Source organism: Siniperca chuatsi, linkage group LG18 (assembly GCF_020085105.1).
Source record: "Siniperca chuatsi isolate FFG_IHB_CAS linkage group LG18, ASM2008510v1, whole genome shotgun sequence".
Classification (NCBI taxonomy): Eukaryota; Metazoa; Chordata; class Actinopteri; order Centrarchiformes; family Sinipercidae; genus Siniperca; species Siniperca chuatsi.
In genome coordinates, this window is record NC_058059.1 from 22538317 (window position 1) to 22559995 (window position 21679).

At 39.4% G+C, this 21679-nt stretch overlaps 1 protein-coding gene across 2 annotated transcripts in view; it reads left to right on the plus strand.

The window, feature by feature from the left end:
- Window positions 1-21679, plus strand: part of vldlr (very low density lipoprotein receptor) — a 76343-nt gene that overhangs the window by 39113 nt on the left and 15551 nt on the right. For both annotated transcript variants that reach the window (XM_044174016.1, XM_044174017.1), the window contains exons 6-15: window positions 5609-5771; window positions 6512-6634; window positions 7663-7785; window positions 9117-9236; window positions 11265-11390; window positions 14196-14367; window positions 16181-16405; window positions 16537-16655; window positions 18242-18381; window positions 20716-20857. In XM_044174016.1, coding sequence (XP_044029951.1) covers window positions 5609-5771; window positions 6512-6634; window positions 7663-7785; window positions 9117-9236; window positions 11265-11390; window positions 14196-14367; window positions 16181-16405; window positions 16537-16655; window positions 18242-18381; window positions 20716-20857 — 1453 coding nt within the window. The remainder of the gene's footprint in view (window positions 1-5608; window positions 5772-6511; window positions 6635-7662; window positions 7786-9116; window positions 9237-11264; window positions 11391-14195; window positions 14368-16180; window positions 16406-16536; window positions 16656-18241; window positions 18382-20715; window positions 20858-21679) is intronic.

The following is a 21679-nucleotide window of genomic DNA, read 5'->3' on the forward strand; positions in this document are numbered from 1 at the left end:
CAGCATCCACCTGCTTCTTCTTTCCTCTTTCTTGTAATAAGTTTTTTTTTTTTTTTTTTTTGAGTTTAATCTATTTGAAATAGTTTTTTTAAATCTAACTATATAAAAATGGAAAGCAAAATGCAGAGACGAAATGCCCAACAGAGCTTATACGTTACTTCTACTGAAAGAATTCAATGATTTACAATGTCAAAGATAAGATCAAAATTTATTATGTGGGAGGGCTCTGTGGTTTCATGGTTGCCATAGGTGCACATGTGTCTGTTTCTGACCTATTTTCCTCCCTACCTTGCCATCCGCCCTAAGCAAAATTCTGCCCCTTAGAAGAATTTTGCTTAGGGCGGATGGCCCTCCTACCTGACCCGTGAGCCATGTAAACAATTCGCCATGCCACAGTCACACCTGACACTCCAGTGCTCCCACTACAATCCTCCCTCCATTAAAACAGTTTGCTCTATCTGTCGGTCTAAGAATAAGTAGATCTATACAGAACATAATGAGGTATAAACAAACAATATTTATTGAATAGAAATTGTTCTATAAAATCTTAAGATAAGTGAATATTAACTTAAATAAGAAATTGTAGAAAATATATAAAATTTAAAAAATGACACTGAGCTTTGCCTCTGCGGCCTGGTAATTAGTCCTGTGCTCACAATAGTATATAATTTGTCTATACGTAAACATAAGCCTATAGGCTATGATTACAGCTTTATGTCTCAAAATAGTAAAATAAAAGCTATACAGCTGTGTTGCTCCCCCAGTTAGCCTTTTATACGTTTTCAAAAATAATATACTATTTATATGGCTTGGCTGAATACTTGATAGTTATTTGAGAGATGTGCATCCATATTGCCCAGTATGCAGCTAATCAAAATTTTTAATTCAATATTTAATCAATAGTCAATATCAGTCCATCTTGCATTAGTCCAGAGTTGTAACTGAACCTTGACTGAGAGACTAGATGATCATTGTCTTAAAATGATGTGCCTACAGTGTCATCACTGGTCTCCACAGAGGTTGCTGCTGGAAAGAGTTTAATTTAGTGCATGTGCATATGAACGCATGTTCACGCGCAACGTTATCTTATCCGAGCTGCAGTTTATATATACTGCTAGCGTTTATCAAACGTAATACATTATTGTAATTCACTCTCAATTTTGTCAGGCACAAAGTCAGACAACACAGCCCTGGAAGTGACTGACAAGCAAGCAAGCAAGATACAGACAGACCAAGATATGCACTGCCCAGCTAGGTTAGCAAGACAGACAGACTAGAGCTGGCTAGCTACCTCTAACACAACAAACAGTTGTGATAAGCATGAGTGACATGACGGTTGTCACGGACAAAATTATATTGATGGGTTCACTGTTTAAAAACTGCACATCGAATTAACGTTATTGTTATTTGCAGACCTCAAACTTGGAGAGGAGAGAACACATGTTTACCTGATAGCTGTTCCCACAATTCACTCTCATGGTGTCTTTTTTTTTCCGTGTATAGTTCCGCTTCACCCTCAGTTATATACACCCGCTTTGACATGAGGGGGAGGCGGGGCCCTTGCATAATTTGGGCCACATGTGCCGGTGCTGAGCCCCAGACAATTTAACCACTGGTCATGGCATAAAATATAAATTATAAAACTGAAGTTGTCTATAGATAAGTTTCACAATCTCTTTCTGGTAAGGATTTTTACAACTTTTTATGACAATAAAAGTCATTCTCAATTGAGAATGACTTCGACTGAAACCTTTTCTACAATAGAGCACTCCTGGACGAATGAGGGACTACACCGTCCTGCCCAGTATGGTATTCTTGGGCCGACACATACGCATGCACACACACACTGGTTCTGCAACTTCAATTTTCAACACCCTGTGGTTATTGACCTGCTACACACACACACACACACACACACACACACACACACACACACACACACACACACACACACACAGACTATGACACTACTAATACGTTTTTCACACACGGTAGAACAAGTTCCACTGAGTGTGCAATTTGCTGCGTACCTGTTAATTGGCTGTGTGGTTATCGCTGTGACGGCCTTGCAGGAAAATGAGAACTGATGCAAACACTCACACCCACAAATATTTAAAACTCTGTGTTCAATAGAAAGGTCATTGTTATTCCCTCTGTGCTCTGTCACACCCAGCCAGTCCTGTGCCAGTGTTAAGTTATGGAGCTTCAGGCACACACACACATTCTCACACTCCATTAATCTGCTCCCACATGAGTCAGTGACTTTCTGAGATGATGAAAGTGTGAGAAACTCTTCCTGCTGTTCCTGTTGATCTCATTCTGTCTGATTGCCCAGTTTTAATTCTAATTAAAGTGGTAATCATCTGTGATATCTGAGTCCTAAAAGCTCATTTCTGCGCTTCACGTCCCTCAGATCACCCGTCAGTCAAACATCATGGGTGGTCCATGGTGTGTCTTTATTTGGATTCTCTCTTAATGTTGTTCGCCCTTTCCTTTGGTGGCTGTCTGTGCAAAGCCTGGAAAACGCTTGAAATGACTGATATTGTATTATAAAGTCCTTGAATAGTCTTAACGGAAATTTTGATATTTGTCACCCTGGATGTTGTTCTCGCACTTTTATCCATTATGACTATTGGTCAACATTTACATACAGTGGTGTGAAAAAGTGTTTGCCCCCTTCCTAATTTCTTATTTTTTTGCATGTTTGTCACACTTGTGACAATGTTTCAGATCATCAAACAAATTTAAATATTAGTCAAAGATAACACAAGTAAACACAAAATGCAGTTTTTAACTGAAGGTTGTTATTATTAAGTGAAAACAAAATCCAAACCTACATGGCCCTGTGTGGGGGGGGGGAAAGTGATTGCCCCCTAAACCTAATAACTGGTTGGGCCACCCTTAGCAGCAACAACTGCAATCGAGCGTTTGCGATAACTTGCAATGAGTCTTTTACAGCACTGTGGAGAAATTTTGGCCCACTCATCTTTGCAGAATTGTTGTAATTCAGCCACATTGGAGGGTTTTCGAGCATGAACTGCCTTTTTAAGGTTATGCCACAGCATCTCAATAGGATTCAGGTCAGGACTTTGACTAGGCCACTCCAAAGTCTTCATTTTGTTCTTCTTCAGCCATTCAGAGGTGGACTTGCTGGTGTGTTTTGGATCATTGTCCTGCTGCAGAACCCAAACTCTCTTCAGCTTGAGGTCACGAACAGATGGCCGGACATTCTCCTTCAGGAGTTTTTGGTAGACCGCAGAATTCATGGTTCCATTTATCACAGCAAGTCTTCCAGGTCCTGAAGCAGCAAAACAGCCCCAGACCATCACACTACCACCACCATATTTTACTGCTGGTATGTTCTGCGGTGTTAATTTTACACCAAATGTAATGGGATTTTGTTTTCCCTTAATAACAACCTTTATTTTGTGTTTACTTGTGTTATCTTTGACAAATATTTAAATTTGTTTGATCTGAAACAAAGTGTGACAAACATGCAAAAAAAAAAAGAAATCAAGAAGAGGGCAAACGCTTTTTCACATCACTGTATAATATAGCCGTTTGAGACTTTCACTGCTTGCCCTGATCCAAGTCGTTCTTGCCGAAGTCAGTGTTTCCCAAATGTCAAAGAAAGTAGTGAGTAAAATGTGATCGTAACCAATAATCACAATGTGCAAAATTATGAAAATTACCAGGGTGACCAATATGACTTAAAGGAATAGTTTTGGAAATATGCTACTTCGCTCTCTTGCCGAAAGTTAGATGAGAACATTGTTACCAGTCATGTCTGTGCAGTAAATATCTAGCTACAGCCAGCAGCTCTTTAACTTAGTTTAGGATTAAGACCAGGAACAGGGGGAAACAGCTTGCCAGGCTCTGTCCAAAGGTCACACAATCCGCCTACCAGTACCTCTGAAACCCACAAATTAACACATATCATTTGTTTAATTCACACAAAATGAAAGTGTAAAAACTAGGGGTGTAACGGAACACAAAATTCAGTTTGGTGTGTACCTTGGTTTTTGGGTCACGGTTTGGTACGTTTTCGGTAGAGCAGGAAAAACAAAAGAATTTTTTGTAAGCATATGCTTAAATTCTGAATTCTTTACAACAGCATATGGTCACATATCTGCAGCGATAAATACTCCTAAAGCATTAGTTATTGATTTGGCATGGTCCGAATCTGCAGTGAGAGGCTGCCTGAACACTGTGAGGAGAAGGACTCGCCTTCCAGTGTGTTTTTGTCTCATTCTGCTAATCGGCACATTTGGGTGATGCCGTCGTAAATGACATGTTTGAAGCATAGACTGTATATAAAGATGGATGACGTGACAGATCACCAAAAGTTTTGGGGCGATCGAGATGTTTTGGCTTCAAAATCATCGCCCCCTGGTGGCTGGCTGCAGTATAGATCATAAACCCTGCCCCCTCCATGTTAGTGGATGGGACATGAGCCAAACTAATTCCTCAAAGTTACACGTCAAATAATTTTTCCCCAAAGATGGTTTCTGTCATTTTTAGGTAGTTCTTATCAGATTGATGTATGTTCAAGTGTTCGTTTTTCTGATAAGTTTGGTTTTAATGAGTTATTTGACGCTATAAAAAGGGCGTGTCACATCATGATTGACAGCTGAGGCCAGCTCGCGATTGAGTCAGCCGGGTCGTTGGGCGGGACCTCGATACCGGCTCCAACTCCGATCACTACTGCGCAGACTGGCTCCAAATGACGTCAACAGCGCAAGGTGGCAGCTCGCATATCCAGGATATTTTGGCTTCACTTTTGTACAGTTCGTGTCATCCATCTTTATACAGTCTGTGGTTTGAAATGTTTCCACAGACATACCTGACTTAAGTTGAACAATGTCGGCATACAGTTTGACACTTATAGTTGTCCATCGTAATTAATCGGGAAACCGTAATGCTCTCATACAGTGGAAAAACAAAGTTGTGATTTCTCGGGGGTTATTTGTGGGACTGTCTTGGCTGGGTGCAGTGACTGCCAGGACTCTGGTTGCCTGGCAACATCAGTGACGACAAGACTCCAGGAAGTAACTGTGCCTGGCAAAATAAAAAAAAACTTTGTTCTGTAAATTTGATATTTAATTTTCACCTAAATTCACAGATGTCTTTTGAAAAATAAATGAAAATGAGCCCTGCTCATACTCTACACACATGTACCAAACAGGTATATTTACAGTATGTATGTTTATGTTCTGTCCCACAAATTTCTCTGCAGTCAGAAGGCCATACAGATCAAAACATCACACGTTCTGAGTTCAAAATTGTTCTTATTTTTCATTCTAAGTGATCCTTAAAAGTATTAAGTTAAATTGCAGGCTCCCTGCCAGGAAATGTCTACAAGGGAGCAAGTGTTGATGACAGCGAGTGAACAGTAAATCGAAAAGCTTTCACAAACTGAATGTTGGCTAAAACACAGTGGAGCACAACTGGCATTCTCATTTACATGATCATATTATCTCTAAAATTACAAATAGCATCTGTTTCCCCATCAAAAGCAAGAAATCTTAGAGCGATCTTAATTGTAGTTTTTCTGGCGAGGCATGATCAAATTCTTCCTCCCTGAACCATGGTCTCTCTGTTCCTGCAGGACCAGTCAGATGAGTCTCCGTCTCGTTGCGGCCGTCACCCGACACCGCCGGCCAAGTGTTCGTCCAGTGAGATGCAGTGCCACTCAGGAGAGTGTATTCACAAGAAGTGGAGGTGTGATGGAGACCCCGACTGCAAGGACGGCAGCGACGAAGCCAACTGTCGTATGTGCAGACCAGCTGTCATCATATTAAAAACTAAGCATTTTAAGATCATAACTACATACATTTTTTCATTACCACGGCAGACTGATTGTAGTTTTTAAACAGTTCTTTATTATGATTGTGTTTTATGTGTTGATCTTCCGTTTAGGGATAATACTTAAGATTGCCAAGATAAGTGAATGAGTCAGTGACAAGTTAAGGATGTAAAGTGAGCCTGAAATTAAAGAATTGTAGAAATGCGTATCATTCACAAGCCGGTTTCCAGTATTGTAAAGTAGTAGTGTAAATCAGATGTAAATGTGTAAGAAAAATAAAAGTGGGGGGTGGGGGTTGAAGCAGTTAATATTTGGAAAAGAACAAACACGGCTTGAGTGATCCATTATGCGCTGCACTCTCATTCCATTCATTTGACATCAATTACTTCACAATCTATCTTCAATTATCCACTTGTCCAGTTATCTCTAAATTAATCCAAATGGTGATGAGGATACATCAGTCATCAATTTCACAAATTCCTAGTCCCAAGGTGATGTGTTCAATGTCTGAGCAAGTGTCCAAAACCCAAACATATTCAATTTACAATGATGTAAAACAGAGAAAAGCAGCAAATTCTCACGTTTGAGAAGCTGAAATCAGAGAACGTTATTTATTTGTGATAAATGACTTGAATTGATACATTGATTGTTTCAGCAGTACTTGCATGTGTAACTCAAGTGTGTGTGTGTGTCCATCCTTGGCAGCTGTACGCACCTGTGGACCGGATCAGTTCAAATGTGATGATGGAAACTGTATCCTGGGCAGCAGACAGTGTAACGGCCTCAGAGACTGTGCCGATGGATCAGATGAAGTCAACTGCAAAAACAGTATGTGTGTGCTAACAAATTACTGTGTTTTTAATTATCCTGAGGGCATTGTCAGGTGAAGAAGCATTGTTATTTTTTGTCTTTGGATGTGTGTGTCTGTTTTTACATTCCACCTCAGGCTGTCCTGAAGTTCAGAAGCTGCAAGTGTGTGTGTTGTCAGTGTATGTGATTTTAGAAGGGTTTTTTTTTAGTTTTTGTTTTTTAATGGTGCCACATTCCACTTCAGGGTGTCATAATGTGTTTTTATTTGTGTGTGCTCATCTAGAAGATAAACGTACAGAAAAACCCTCCTGGTTATCTCGTTTCCATGAGTTTGTTTGTTTGTTTGTTTTTGCTCTAGTATAAAACATGGCTGAGAATCTGCCATGAACTTGTCACTCTTTAAAGTCTGTTTTCAAAAACTGCTGAAAGAGATTGTTCACACTGTTTGTTTTTTAAAATTCAGCTACCTTTTTAGTGACTTCATTTTTTAACCCAAACTGAAGGATAAGATGATCCTTGGAGGACTGAGAAGAACTGTCCAACTGAATAAATGTTGGTGAAGCTCAAAACCTAATGATGTTTTTCTTAGTTACAATATCTTGTTTTCTCACACATTAAAGCCAGTAGGTAGTCTGCTGTCTCACTTGAAGTTCATAGGAGTGGGAAAAGTTGTCGAGCTTTATTGAATCTGTCAACCATAAAGTGATAGCTGGACATTTTTGGAAGTGCTGTGTTTTCAAGAAAGCAAATAATTTGAGTGAGATGAGAAGATCGATACTACTCATGTCTTTGCATTAAGTACGGGGATAGATCCGGGAGGTGCTTAGCATAAAGACTGTACAGAGGCAGGCTAGCTGTTTCCCCCTGCAACCAAAGACAGCAGAGCAACTGTAAAAAAGAAGTTATATCCTGATGTGCAATGATGAATTGGTAGCCTTTTGTGTAATTGGATTTTCAAAGGTTGGTATTGTATGTAAATATTTAACAATGTTGCATGTAAGCAGTGACTGCTCTTGACGTGTACAATTATTTGTATCTCTCCACAGTGACTCAGTGTAATGGGCCAGAGAAGTTCAAGTGTCGCAGCGGGGAGTGTATCGAGGTGAGCAAAGTGTGCAACAAGGCCCGAGACTGTCCCGACTGGAGTGACGAACCAATCAAGGAATGCAGTGAGTAAAAGAATAAAAAATAAAATCACCATCTTCAAATCTAGTTAATGCTTATCTAAAGCCAGTAACACTCTACATTTGAACATGAGGACTTATCAAGACTCTAGAGATTTTTGTTTGGTCTTTGAAAAATAGACTCAACTCTGAACTTGACAAAATTTAGTTTTTTCCAGTTTTTTTTATAGATGTTATATTCAGTTTATGTGGAAAATGAGCTGATGGTGGCTATTTTCTGGGCGCAGTACTGTATTGGTATTGATTTATAATACAGCTCCTCCCCCATTTGTCTGCTGTATGTGCTGGAGCTATTTTTAACAGTTGTAAGCAGTGACAAGCAGTGCAGTGTCCTGGAGTCTGTGAGGTTGCCAGGTTTAGTACCATTGTGCCTGACATCCCAAGTGGTGGCGATTTTCTGAGCACAGTAAATAAATTAGGATATTTACTCCAGCCTGCATAAATGAGGAAATAACTGAAGAGATAGTGGTGTGCCGAAGTGTCATCTACATGTGTTTGTCTTAAAACAGATGATTATTAAAATATTGCCACAGCCCTCCCAACTGAGTGGCAGAACACTTAATCAACATGTTTGATTTTCGTGCATTTATATTATATTTGCACTAGAATCTGTGTAAATATGAATGATCTTGTAGTTTCAGCTGTGATCAACCCACAGTGTTTCTCTACTGTAATCTGCAAATGTCACTTGTTAAGTCTTGTAGCGCTTCCCCAGCTGGCAGTTCTAAATGTCAGCAACATGAAACAGTTTGAACTAGAAATATTTGAACTTGAGTTTTCAGAATGCCGATTCTGCACGTTGATGCTTTACACCAAATCAAACAAAGAAGAAAGAAGCTCCAACGTTTAGATTTCTCTGGAAAGGTCACTCACGAGACAAATTGCTTTTCAATTAGTTCAGATGTCCTTTACTGTGGGCCAGAAAGTGTCTGAAAGAAGAGATTAAATTGCAGGGTAAAACTACATGACATATGTGGATTTTGTGTAAATCCCACCTCGTGCATTTTAATGCATCCTGCAGTTCAGCGTGAGAGAAGGAATATTGCTTCTAAATAATTCTCTTTCGTGGATCAAAGAACTCCAGAAGTGATTAAGAATTCTGATTTGTGAAAAGCATAATGTCTGATTTGTACCACAGTCCAGTCACAGAAAAAGATTGGCATATCATGTAAATGAGCTATATAATAAAACAGTAAACAGTACATCTTTGTAAATCTTCCAATAAATCGATAAAGAACTCACTGCTACCTTGTCAAAAGTGAAAGGTCTGTACTGTAGAGCTACAACAAAGCCCCGTTTCCCTTCATGTGCTTCAGATCTAAACGAGTGTCTCTTGAACAACGGCGGCTGCTCTCACATCTGCAAAGACATGGTGATTGGCTTTGAGTGTGACTGCACACCTGGACTTCAGCTCATAGACCACAAGACCTGCGGAGGTAGGTGACCTTTTTACATTAGAGCCATTTTAGATCACTGACTGCTGTAAATATTTTCACTTGCAAATAATTTTTTTAAATTGTATTATCAAAACACTGCATCATTTTCCTAGTTAGCATTGTTATTTAAGGTAGCATCAATCGTAAATACAAAAGTCAGCATTACTTCATAACTTAGCATCAACCTCACCAATGGTTGAAGCCATTTTTCAGGCATCACTTTGGGGCCTGACCTGAAATGGACCCGGGGAAAACTTCCCTAAACCCAACAGAGATATATCAATTTTGAAAAATAAAATGCTCAATCCAAAAGGGACCCAAGTATGGTCAGACCATGTCCGAGTAGCCCCGATCCAAAATGTGGAGAGTCCACACAGACTGAACAGAGAGCACTGGCAGCAGCATGATTGTCCACCAATTAAAGTGCAGTTGAAAAGAGCAGCAATACATGTCATTTCTCCTTCAGGTCACACTTTCCATTTGTATCAAAAAAAGCATGTCTCACATCTCCTCTGATGTTGATGAAGCACCACATGTTCAGAGCTCATAGAGTCCACTTGGATCCATCTGGATACATCTGGAATACTAGACATACTGACTCACCCAGCAACAGAACAGGACCATGCCTGATTAGACTGACTATAATTGGATTCTTTGGTCGGGTCTTGCTTACTAGGAACTGAGTGGACCTATTATAATTATCATTATTATAATCAGTCAAAATAAAAAGAAAACGGGAGCACAGAAATCTGACGTGGCAACAGATAATGAAAAATGTCCTTACATCAGTCACACTTCGCTGTTTGCTCAGATGCATAGGAAATAATTTTGACTTTGATAATTAATTGAATAATTGCATTGTTGAAACACCGCTAGATTGTTCAATTCAGCTGTGTCTTTGCAAATTATATTTGTTGTTTCTTTGAGATGTTTTTCCTGCAAGTTGTCAGATCATTGGCATGTGAAGCTAGTGTAGTCAGTTTAGTGTAAGTTAACACTGGCAGTATTTTCAACATTACCATATATTTAAAACTGATGCCATTACATTTTTTTTTTTTTCCCCCCCAGGAAAAAAACACCACCACTCATTGTTGTTCACTGACATGCTTTTGTTTCTTGGCTGCAATAAACCTCAATTGTTTGAAAAGTAGCTCAGATAGAACTGTTGGCTTCCAACATCACAGCACTCAAAATTAATCCAAAATCAGAATGTCCCTGGCAGGTTCTTTTTCTGCATGGTTTGAAAAGAAAACATCAAGACTGGAGAGACTGTCAGGCTGAAGATGTTACTATTTTTGCTTTTTTATTTTTGCCCAGGCTGGGTCAGACATACTGTACGCTGGTGTTGTGACTTGGAGATATTTCACTTACGGCTGGTACATGTTCTTATTGTGCTCTTCCGGCCTCTGAAGGGCTCAGTGTGTAATGTGATTGGCTGTGTTGTAATCTGGTTTTCTATGTTCAGCAGGCACTGATCCGACACATTTTTGTTATTGAGCCAATCTTGGCCTCAAACATGGCTATGGATATTGGGAAATGTGTATAATCCCATCTGGAATGAACCCTACTGGTTGTACAGAAGCGCTTAATCTACTCCAAAGTGTAAAATAACCACTAAACTCCTGAAAACATTTGTATATTTACATTAAATTCTGATGAGAGCAGCTTGTTGCTAAAGAGCGTTCTGGCAAAACATCAACAACAATTATCGTTAGGTTTCATTTTCATTTAGTATATCCCAAGCTCACATCAGTGTACAATCTCATGCAAGAGGAATCATGGGAATGTTTCAGAAAAGTAATTGTTTTTTAAAAAAAAAAAAAAAAATTTCATTTTAAAAACCTTTGTGTCTAGAAAGGTTTTCAATAGTTTTTGTGGTGGTAGTAGAGCCGTGTGCAAACATCTGATTACCCAAACTGAAGCATTCAGCACACTTGATTAATTAAACATGTCAGATACCAGCTGCATTTCCTCTGTTTCCTCCCCCTCATTCCTCCCTCTTCTCTTCGTCTCCCTCTCTGTGTGCAGACATCAATGAGTGTCTGAACCCTGGCATCTGCAGTCAGATCTGCATCAACCTGAAGGGAGGATACAAGTGTGAGTGTCACAACGGCTACCAGATGGATCCGACCACCGGAGTCTGCAAGGCTGTTGGTGAGTCAACAGCTGGGAATACAGTGTTGCTCCCTGAAATATAGCAGCTGCTCTCAACCTTGAAGATGCACAGTGGTGAACTATGACACCAAATTTTTAATTTATTTCTTTTGTCTCTGGCTTTTGTACTTGGTTTCTGCTCAAAACTCTTAAAATAGAGTAATTATATGGTACAAATATATATTTGAGATTTCTTTAATCATTCAGAAGCACTGCAGTGAGCCACACCAGACTGCTGTCTGACTGAAAGTGTTTTAAAGAGGTGGTGCAACTGTCATTTTGGAGGCTGTAGTTTGTGGTGCTGAGGTGTTTTTGAATATTTTGTCCACCCATTTATCAATGTAGGTAGACAAAACAAAAACTGAACATTATGACCTTCATGAATGTAGCATTTATGACAGGGCTGTTGTATTAGACTGCTATAGTTTTAGATAGTTGAAGTTCCTGAACTGGCAACTGAGTGTATAATGCAGCTTTCCAGTCATGAACTGGAAAATGACTAAATAAACAAAAATGTCCTGGAGAATTATGGGTTGTCATAAAATAGTTAATTTAATTTACTGTCTGGCAATGCGCTGACATAAGGATCACAAGCTCCCAAAGTCTGTTTGTCTGTAAGGTTAAATTACAGCTTTGGTCAGACATAAATTAAATTGTGGTAGATCGTCTTTTCAGTTCAAGACTATTTCAAATAGGCTCTTCTTGAAACAAACAAAACAGAATTTCTGAATCTGCCTTTTTTTTTTTGTGTGTGTGTTGTGATTTACAATGTTTAAAGGGGGGCACCCACTTGTGTAGGTGCGATCAATTAATTATGGCTATCAGAATTACCAAAGATGATAATAAACCTTAATGAATATAGTCCTTGGGGGCACCTCTCTTCTTAAAGAAGAGAAATTATTAATTGAGTCTCATAAAATACACTATCAGAATTACCAGAATTACCATTGATTACCATGAGTATTTCTTCATAGAAAAGGTTGATTAATGTTACACAAGAGTGAGTAATTTAAGAGGCCAGCATAATTTATACACAAGCATTTGTTTAAAAAGATAAACAAAAACACACAGTATGAAGACTAACTCTAAACACTAAACTACAGAACAAAAGGGCCTGTGTGTGTGTTTCTTTGTTCTGCCTCTGTATGTCTTGCATGCATAAGCATGAACCCACCTGGTCAGAAACAAAGGAACATGTGAAGCGGGAGCTTTAAAGTTTCTCTCCACCGTGTGTGAGGTTGTTTGAGTCAAATTAGGAGGTGTATGTGTGTGGTCCGTTTAGGATAACGGTGCCAAGTTAAAAGGAGTTAGCACGCAAAGACTGTGTGGAGCATAACTAGCTTCATAAACTAACATCAACTTAGCGTGTGGCTACTAAATTAACCTAACAGATAAACAGGTCACAACAAGAAAACCCCAGAAAAACACATCAGTGCTAAACGCTAAACTTCGGTTCTGCTGCGTGTTTGTGCTCTGAGCAGATTACACAACGAGGCCAAGAAAGAGTTCAAGTGGGTGTCTGCTGGTAAGCAGACAGCTGAGAGGGGGCCAGCCATGGCTGTCTGCCGCAGTGAAAGATTCCAGGAGAAAGAGAGCGAACAAAGCATCGCTGACCTTTTTATTGACCTAGTGACATCCACGTCACAGGTCAGACTGGCCAATGCTGCGTTCGATGGCTCTCAGGATTGTGGGACAAAAGAGAATGCAGTCTCTTAATGAAAGTTCAGTTAACAATCACCCAAATGAATGAATTCATCTGTGGAGTCCCAATACTTGGATGCTCCACTAGTCTAACTGTGAGCAGTGTGTTTCTAGGTTGTAAAAATGTGAAGTATTTCTTTAAGAGGACCTGCATAGGCAAAATCATTAGCATTTTATAGCATTTATTATTTTATTTAGTAATGGAGAGAAATGCTAGAAATACACTTTTTTTTTTTTTTTTTTTTTTTTTTTTTAAATCTGGCAAACCACCTGACAGGTTAAATACTGACTTCAGTGTATATGAGGACAGTGGTTCTCAACCTGAGGATTAGTTTATAATAGTTTAAATCTTAACCACATTTTCAAAGCTGGTTTTAAGTTAATGAATGTAGTGAACCAAAACGCTCACTCTCTGTGTCAATGAACAGCTGGGTAAGTGAAAACAAAAGATGCCAGAAGAATCTCAAGTTGTAGAATTGAACCTCAAACCAGCTTCAATTGCTAATCATTAAATAACTCTGAAATATCATCAGAAAGGCTCTGGAGTTGTGGTTCAGCCGGAGACGCAGATGTCATCCTCTAGTCTGTTGATCACATGCTGTTGGATGGTTTCTGCATTAAAGAATTTATTGTGTTGCTGGTTGACAAAGACCATCACTGTATCCTTCGGCCTGATGGTGTGTGTGTCCCCCCCCCCCCCCAAATGATTTGTCAGATCCTAAAAACCCTTATTTATATCATAGTTCCTCTGCTATCATACCATAATAATCTTCATAATCTTCAAAAATGTCACTTATTTGGACCGTTTACTTAGAAATTGTGTTCTTGGTTATACATTACTAACAAATTGGTCATTTGGTTGCTCTATTCAGACAAATTCTGGGTGATATGAAAGAATAGAAAAGAAAGAGCCTGCACACTTCAACAACTTGTTTTAAACTTTTGATAAGATTATTCAGTCAGAGATTCATCAGGCTTAAAAGGTGTGAAAGTCTCCAGCATCAGCAGGTGGAGCAGAGCAACCTGAGGTACATTTTGAAGAGATGAGTTGTCAGATTGACCTTGTTTCTGTCTCTTATTTAACAAAGTCTTTCCTGTCCTCAGGTAAAGAGCCCTGCCTGATCTTCACAAACCGCCGTGACATCCGTCGTCTCGGTCTGGAGAGGAAGGAGTACACTCAGATTGTGGAGCAGCAGAGGAACACAGTGGCTCTGGATGCAGACTTTAATCAGCAGATGATCTTCTGGGCTGACCTGGGCCAGAAGGCCATTTATAGGTAGTTTACACACACTACCACACAAAATGCATGTAAAGGAACACCCATCCATCCATCCATTTTCTACCGCTTGGTCCCCGTTAGGGGGTCGCGGGTGACTGGAGCCTATCCCAGTGACTTCGGGCCTTAGGCAGGGCACACCCTGGACAGTGGCCAACTCGTCGCAGGGCGAACACAGACACAGACAAGGACAGACAACCATTCACTCACTCATTCATTCAATACGGGCAATTTAGAGTTATCAATTAACCTACACATGCATGTCTTTGGACGGTGGGAGGAAGCCGGAGAACCCGGAGAGAACCCACGGTAACACGGGGAGGACATGCAGACTACACCCAGAGAGATTGTGTGATGTTGGTCCGGTCCGGGAATCGAACCCACGAACCCACGATCTCCTTATTGGGAGGCAGGAGCTGTAGCCGCTCTGCCACCGTGCACCCTAAAGGAACACCGCAAAGCACAAAAAAAGTTATCCAGATTTTCAAAGATGAATCTGATTTGACAGGTCAATACGACGATTCCAGTCACATTCAAGTTTGCTCAAGTTGATTTTCATGTTTGCAACTGCAAGCAGTGAAACATACATAACTGTCAATTAGGGGTGTGCCATATCATATTGTTCACGATAATAATTTTTAATATGATAAAAAAAATTATATTGTGATAATGGCAACATTCCGATTTGTTGACGTAATCACGTCGTACTGTTATGCACAGCAACAAGCGTGGCTGAAAGCGAAAATTAAATTTCCAACTCCAAGGTGGAGGAGTTGGTTCCAAAAGGAGGAGCTACTTCAGTAGTGGAAGTCGTTTAGTTACAAAAGATCAAACAGTATTTCCCACACACAGCCTTTACTTGGTCGGACCGTCCAGGCATACTAACGGCGCCATCTGCGATCGATTTAACTAGTGGACAATCTCCCCATGCGGTCTACTAACAATCGCACATGCCCTCCAGAGAGAGAGAGAGTGAGTGTGTGTCTCCTACTTATCTACTTATGCCGTTGTTTAGTAAAAGCTTGTAAGTGCACCTGTTGGTGTTAGTGCTGTTGGTACCACGTTGGTTTCGATAGGCTACGTCATTAACAACAAGCCTCCTCCACACGCGGCTCACCAAGCTGGTGGAAAAAGTCCAAAACATAAGTGAATTATTTTAGGGCCTATACACCTGTTGTTCAGCATCCAAACTTGACCCTTTTTTTTTTTCCTTTTTTTTTTTTAACAAAATTTTGCCACAGTTTGTGGCCACAGTATTAGTGTGCCTCTACAGATGGCAGCTTTGTTACGTTAGTTGGCAATGTTGGTCCACCACTTTGGTCCTACTACTGGATGGATTGAGATTAAATTTTGTACAGACATTCATTGTCCCCAGAGGATGATTCCTACTGATTTTGGTGATCCATTGTTTTTTTTTTTTTTTTCCTCTAGCGCCACCATGAGGTTGACACTTTTGGCTTTCACAGAAATATCTCAAAAAGTACTGTATTCATGCTAGTCCTAATTAGCAAATGTTAACATGCTAAACTAAGATGTGTTAGCATTTAGCTCAAGTTTGGGTTTAATTACCCTGAACGACGGGCTTAAGCTGAAGGGATGCATCCATATTTGACTGAAATTTTCCGTGACTTCCATATTGTTAATCGCTAAGTTGGATATATTGGACTTTGCCCCACATTGTTTTGTGGAAAATAAAACAGGAGGAATTTAAACTAATGTGACCATTTAACTGATTGTTTTACTTTGGGCACTCTTGGTAGATTTGAATCTTCAAATTTTAGTTACATAGTCTCTGTTCTTTTTTTCCTCGCAGCACTGTGCTGGACAAACGAGGGGACGTTAGCACCCACAACAAAGTGATAGACAACGTCCAGACTCCAGTGGGAATCGCCGTGGACTGGATCTATAAGAACTTGTACTGGTCTGATCTTAGCACCAAAACCATTTCTGTAGCCAACTTCAATGGAACCAAGCAGAAAGTTCTGTTCAACAGAGGCCTCAAAGAACCAGCATCCATTGCTGTGGATCCGCTGTCTGGGTGGGTGGAAAGCTTGTGTTTTGATGTTAGGTGAAAACCTTTTATCTCCAATTGACAATGTACATTTACAGATCTGTTTTTTATATATATATAAATGTGTGTGTGTGTGTGTGTGTGTGTTGGTCCTGTAGGTTTTTGTACTGGTCTGACTGGGGCGAGCCAGCCAAGATTGAGAAATCTGGTATGAACGGAGTGGACAGGCAGGTTCTGGTGGCGACGGACATCCAGTGGCCTAATGGAATCACCCTGGGTAGGAACACACGCACGCTCTGAAGAACAAATGACTCATCTACAGTATGTCCACATCACTGCACATTTTTCTTCACTGCTTATCCATCAAAAATTCCCCATAGAAGATTCCCAGAGACAAATTTCAGTGCTCATGGATTAGGAAAGTTACCAGAATGTGCTACAATAATTTGTGGCCAGACTCACCCCAATATCTGTAAATTTGTTGGCCACATTTATACTGTCTGTGGGTTCTCTGTGGGTGGTCAAAAGGCATTTTGGAAAATAGAGGTAATCACTGAAGCAGGTAGCAGAAAAGCAGGTTTACTAAAAAAGGTAATTTCGTGATGAGTTTGAGCAGTTCTTTTCAACTTGGGAGCTTGTAAATTACAAATGCCAGTGGTAAAGATAGGCAAAATCCAAATCAGAGTTTTCTGTAAATTTATGTATCAGGTAAATGTATAAGATTTCTGGACATGTTTATTACTACATGTCCGTTATTTCATACGGTGTAGTTCAATTCTGTTATCTCCTCCCTTTCTTTTTAGCTTTTTCTTTTTCTTCTTTTAAATTTCATCTGCCACTTAAACTGTGTTCACTGCCTCTGTTTCAACTGCCACTTCAAATAGTTGCAGTGTGTATACATGCAGTGCTTACCATTATACTTGTGCTTACACTCCTTTCAGCTCTTTTCCTTCTGCTGACAGTTCAAACTCCTCTGTTTCAATTTCATCTGCCACCCATATTTTGTTCTGTGCTTTGGTTTTCAACTGCCACCTCAGCTTCTTTCAGTGCTTCAACCTTATCCCTGTTCAAATACTATACGTTTCAGATACTCCAAAGTGTCAAACCTTTTTAAAGCATTTAAGTTGTTTCAAATGTTTCCAATGCAATTTTTCAATGGAAGTTAGCACGCATACATTTTCCTCAGGGAATTTAGCCATTTCTAGTTTTTATTTAGATATTGAAGTTGCATTTTTATCTGTCCACTTCATGAGATTCATTCTTTTCAACTTGGTCATTTGTAAATGTATCATTTTGAGTTTCCCCCTGGGTGATCAGTAAAACATTATTAAAATAATTCCACTCCTGGAGTTACACTACATTGAACATTACTGGCTGATATCTAATAAGTGTTTGTTTTATCCATGCTATCTAACACCTGACCCGTTCATATAATCAAATGTTATCCTATGTACTTGCATCCCCCACACTGTGGAAAAGCCATTGCTATGTCCTTGTTAAATAAATGTTGTATTGATTTTATTTTTTTCTCTCTTCTTCTTTCCGCCTTATCTCTGCCCACCATGTGTCATCTTCTTTCTGTACTCTTCTTTATTCTTTCATCCCTCTATTCTTTCTTCAAATCCCTGGTCTCATTTCCTCTGTCAACACACCTTTTATTCAATGTTCATCATGGCTCTCCTTTATTTCCTTTTTTATTTTGTGTAATTATTCTTTCCCTCTTGTCTTTTCCTGTCCTGTGTCGTCTTTCCACACTCCTTTTTTCCTGTGTATTATCCATAATTCTGTAATTTTTTCCATCTTCCTCTTTCATTTCTCACCCTCTCCTCTCCTGTTTCTTCATACGCTTCATCTTCCTCCCAGATCTGATCAAAGGCAGGTTGTACTGGGTCGACTCTAAACTGCACATGCTCTGTAGCGTCGACCTGAACGGAGACAACAGGAAGAAAGTACTCCAGTCTCAAGACTACCTGGCTCATCCCTTCGCTCTCACTGTTTTTGAGGTACTGCTGCTGTTATATTCTCTTTCACACATACTCCTCATTCTCTCTGACAATAAAGGTGGTACACATGTTTTGACTGATTTTAACAAGTTGGACAGAATCCGTTCCAGTCTGGGTCAGTTGGTGTTGACAGTCTGGAGATAAAATCGTACACGTGGTATTTAGATTCTGTCTTCCGACCCAGTCCGTCATTATCATTAAAATTATCCGTGTCACCTATGTGAGAATAATAAACAAAACTGGTAAACCGTACCCTGATCCAGGACCATCATACTATGGATCTAGTTTGAGGGTCTGAGGGATTAGTATTCTATCATCTAGTCCATCAGTTTTTTTTTGTTCAGTAACAGCTCACCTTAAATTAAACTTACTTTCAAGTTTACAGTCCTTGTTGCCCATGTCTCTCCATTTAAAAAAAAATCTAACCCAAATGTAGTGTTTTTCCGCTGTATCTTTGACTTTTGTGCAGAGATTGCAGTATAAATGAGGAAGGCCCAAGTTTTTTGATGACTGTTCATTTCTGTGTTGGTACAGTCACATGCAAGAATTTGTTGTCGCAGGATGTCGGTGGTTACCTAGCAAATGCAACTCTAATCATAGTCTACATGTCGTTCATTGTTTTGTATTTACTCAGTTGTCCAATACGTGCTCCATTCTGACTGTCAAGACCAACCATGTATGTTGGTGAAAATGTGTGTGTGTGTGTAGTACGTTTCAGTAACCTTTTTGTGTGATCCCATCTTAAGGAGACACGTTACATGGTGCATCCCTTCATTGTCATTTCACAGTTTAATTTTCTGGTTAAAATTTCTTTACTGGGTTTTCTTGCACCCTTAATTTCCTTTCACTTATTTTTTTTACACAAAAGCCGAAACTTTTACTCTGCATCATATCATCTATAAAACAACATTCAGAATAGCTTGGGATTTGTATTCTGGTGAGGGGATTATCTCGCAGAAAGCAGGTGCACTTGGTGGATGTCGTCTTATACTAACAATGATATCTCCTTTCTAAAACCTGCACTCATCAGTATATCAGTGCTGTGTCTTTCACATGTAATCTTTCTGAATCATGAACATGTGGCTCTCTCGCTGTCTCTCTCACCTACACCCACTCAGTCAGCTAACTGACTCAGACAGATGACACATTTATTCAAATGTAGGCACTGTGCTTAAGCTAGAGCTCATGTCTGAACACTGTGGAGTGCGTTATTTTAACAATAAAGCACTACTTTTTCTTGTAAACTTCTTTTTTTTCCAGCTAATAGAAGTGTGCTCCAACTTATATCCAGTCCATAAAGCGTTTCCTGTTCAGTGTTCTCATCACTTGAAGTTCAGTTATTTGGGGATAAACATGTAAAGAACAGGATTAATTTGCACTTTTCCTATAGAGCAGGTCTAGACCGTAGTCTTTATAATATTTACAGAGCCCCAACAAATCCAATGATTAACGTGTTAACATGAGCAGTGAAAGCCACCAAGGCTGAATAGACCAAAACAGTGTGCCACCTAAATCAGCAGAAAATCCAAGGAGAGACGTGAATTTGATTGACAAGTGGTCCCTGCAAAGTGCAGTCCAGGAACACAACGCAGATGGTCTTTGCACACAGATGGTTGAATTTGTGATGTAGAATCTCTCCATCCCCAGTTTACACAGTATTTATACTCTATAATTCCCTCATACCCATTTGTCAGTGAAAATCATCTGACTCAAAGAATCAAATATTTCTTACTTTTTCTTCTTTTTTTTTTTTAAAGGGTTTTGTTTTTTCTGTAATTTTTAAAAAGATAATACTGCTGACCCTCTGCTAAATCTCCTTGTTTGTATTGTTTGTAGAAATCTTTTTGTTCAGATAGGGAAATAAGCTTTGCAGGGACAAGTATTTATTATTAAGAAAGAATTGATTGTATTGATGCAGGATAATTGTATTTACATTCTATAAATATTAATACCATGGCCACTGAAATTCTTGTTTCTGATTAGCTGGCAGTTGTCTCATCAAAACTGTATATCAGGATACTTCCAACTGCTGCAAGTAACCACGGCAACAATAATGATGATTTATGGTCAAACTAACTTTGGTTAGTTACACCAAAAATACAAATTAAAGACAAAAGAAGTTTATCAATGGATGAGTTTTCTGTCTTAGTGTTTTCCTTTCTTTGGTAAATGGCCTTGGTTAAAGCATGATAATGCACTCAGCACTATAGCACTTCAGCCTTGTCTGTTATTTTCTTCTATTGAGACAGCTTCAGCATTATAGTTATTAAAACTTTTAGCTATTAATATAAAATATAATATAAAATTATCTGTATTTTTCTGTCCTCTCTCCAGGATCGAGTCTTCTGGACAGATGGTGAAAATGAAGCTATCTACGGCGCAAACAAGTTCACCGGCTCTGACGTGGTGACGCTGGCCAGCAACCTGAATGACCCCCAGGACATCATAGTGTACCATGAGCTGATCCAGTTGTCGGGTAAGAACCTGCCGGGAGGGGATGGAGGGAGGGGAAATGAGCTGAGAGGCAGGAGGAACAGACGGACATTGATGGTTGTTGAACTGGAAGATCTTATCCTACTCCTGCAGGCTTAGTGACATCACAGCAACCTCCAGTTCAAGGCTGATGTTAAGGACTTTTTATTTTATTTATTTTTTTAAATTTTTTTACAGTAGCTGCTGCTGTGAGTTAATGAAGAAAGTTAATCAGAAATTACTGTAAGATTACACAAGATTCAGGAATTCATTAGTACCAATGATGATTAGCATTTTAGCTGTAATGATGCAGCCATGATTGACACGGGTCTACTAGCCACTGACTTAATTTAGTTAAGATTTAGGAAGGAACAAGCAACATACCAGCTTTTTTCTTTTTTACAAAACGATCTCGTCCACTTACTAGCTATCACACGGTCATCAATGTTTGGAATTTTCTCAGTTGAGCTTGAAAGTTGAACTTTTAAACACCTGAGAAGTTCTACATTGAAAAATGGAAAGTTTGAACATGTACAGTTGCTTAACAACTGAGCAAAAGGTTGTGTGATACAATTGAACGCTTCGGGAACAAGCTAGTAAATGGACCTTGAGGTGAGATTGTTTTATCAATCTGCTGTTTCCAAGGTGAAGGGAACTTTCAAACTCAGCTTTTTACTTATATATTTACATTTTGAGCTCTTTCCTCTGCTGTTGAGATCTTTTAGTTTCACTTTATTTTGTCTGGATAGCAAAAACACGTGGCAGTCTAGATCAGATCATAAATCTTTAAGTCCAGCAAAATATCTTAGTCCTGTCTGACTGTGTG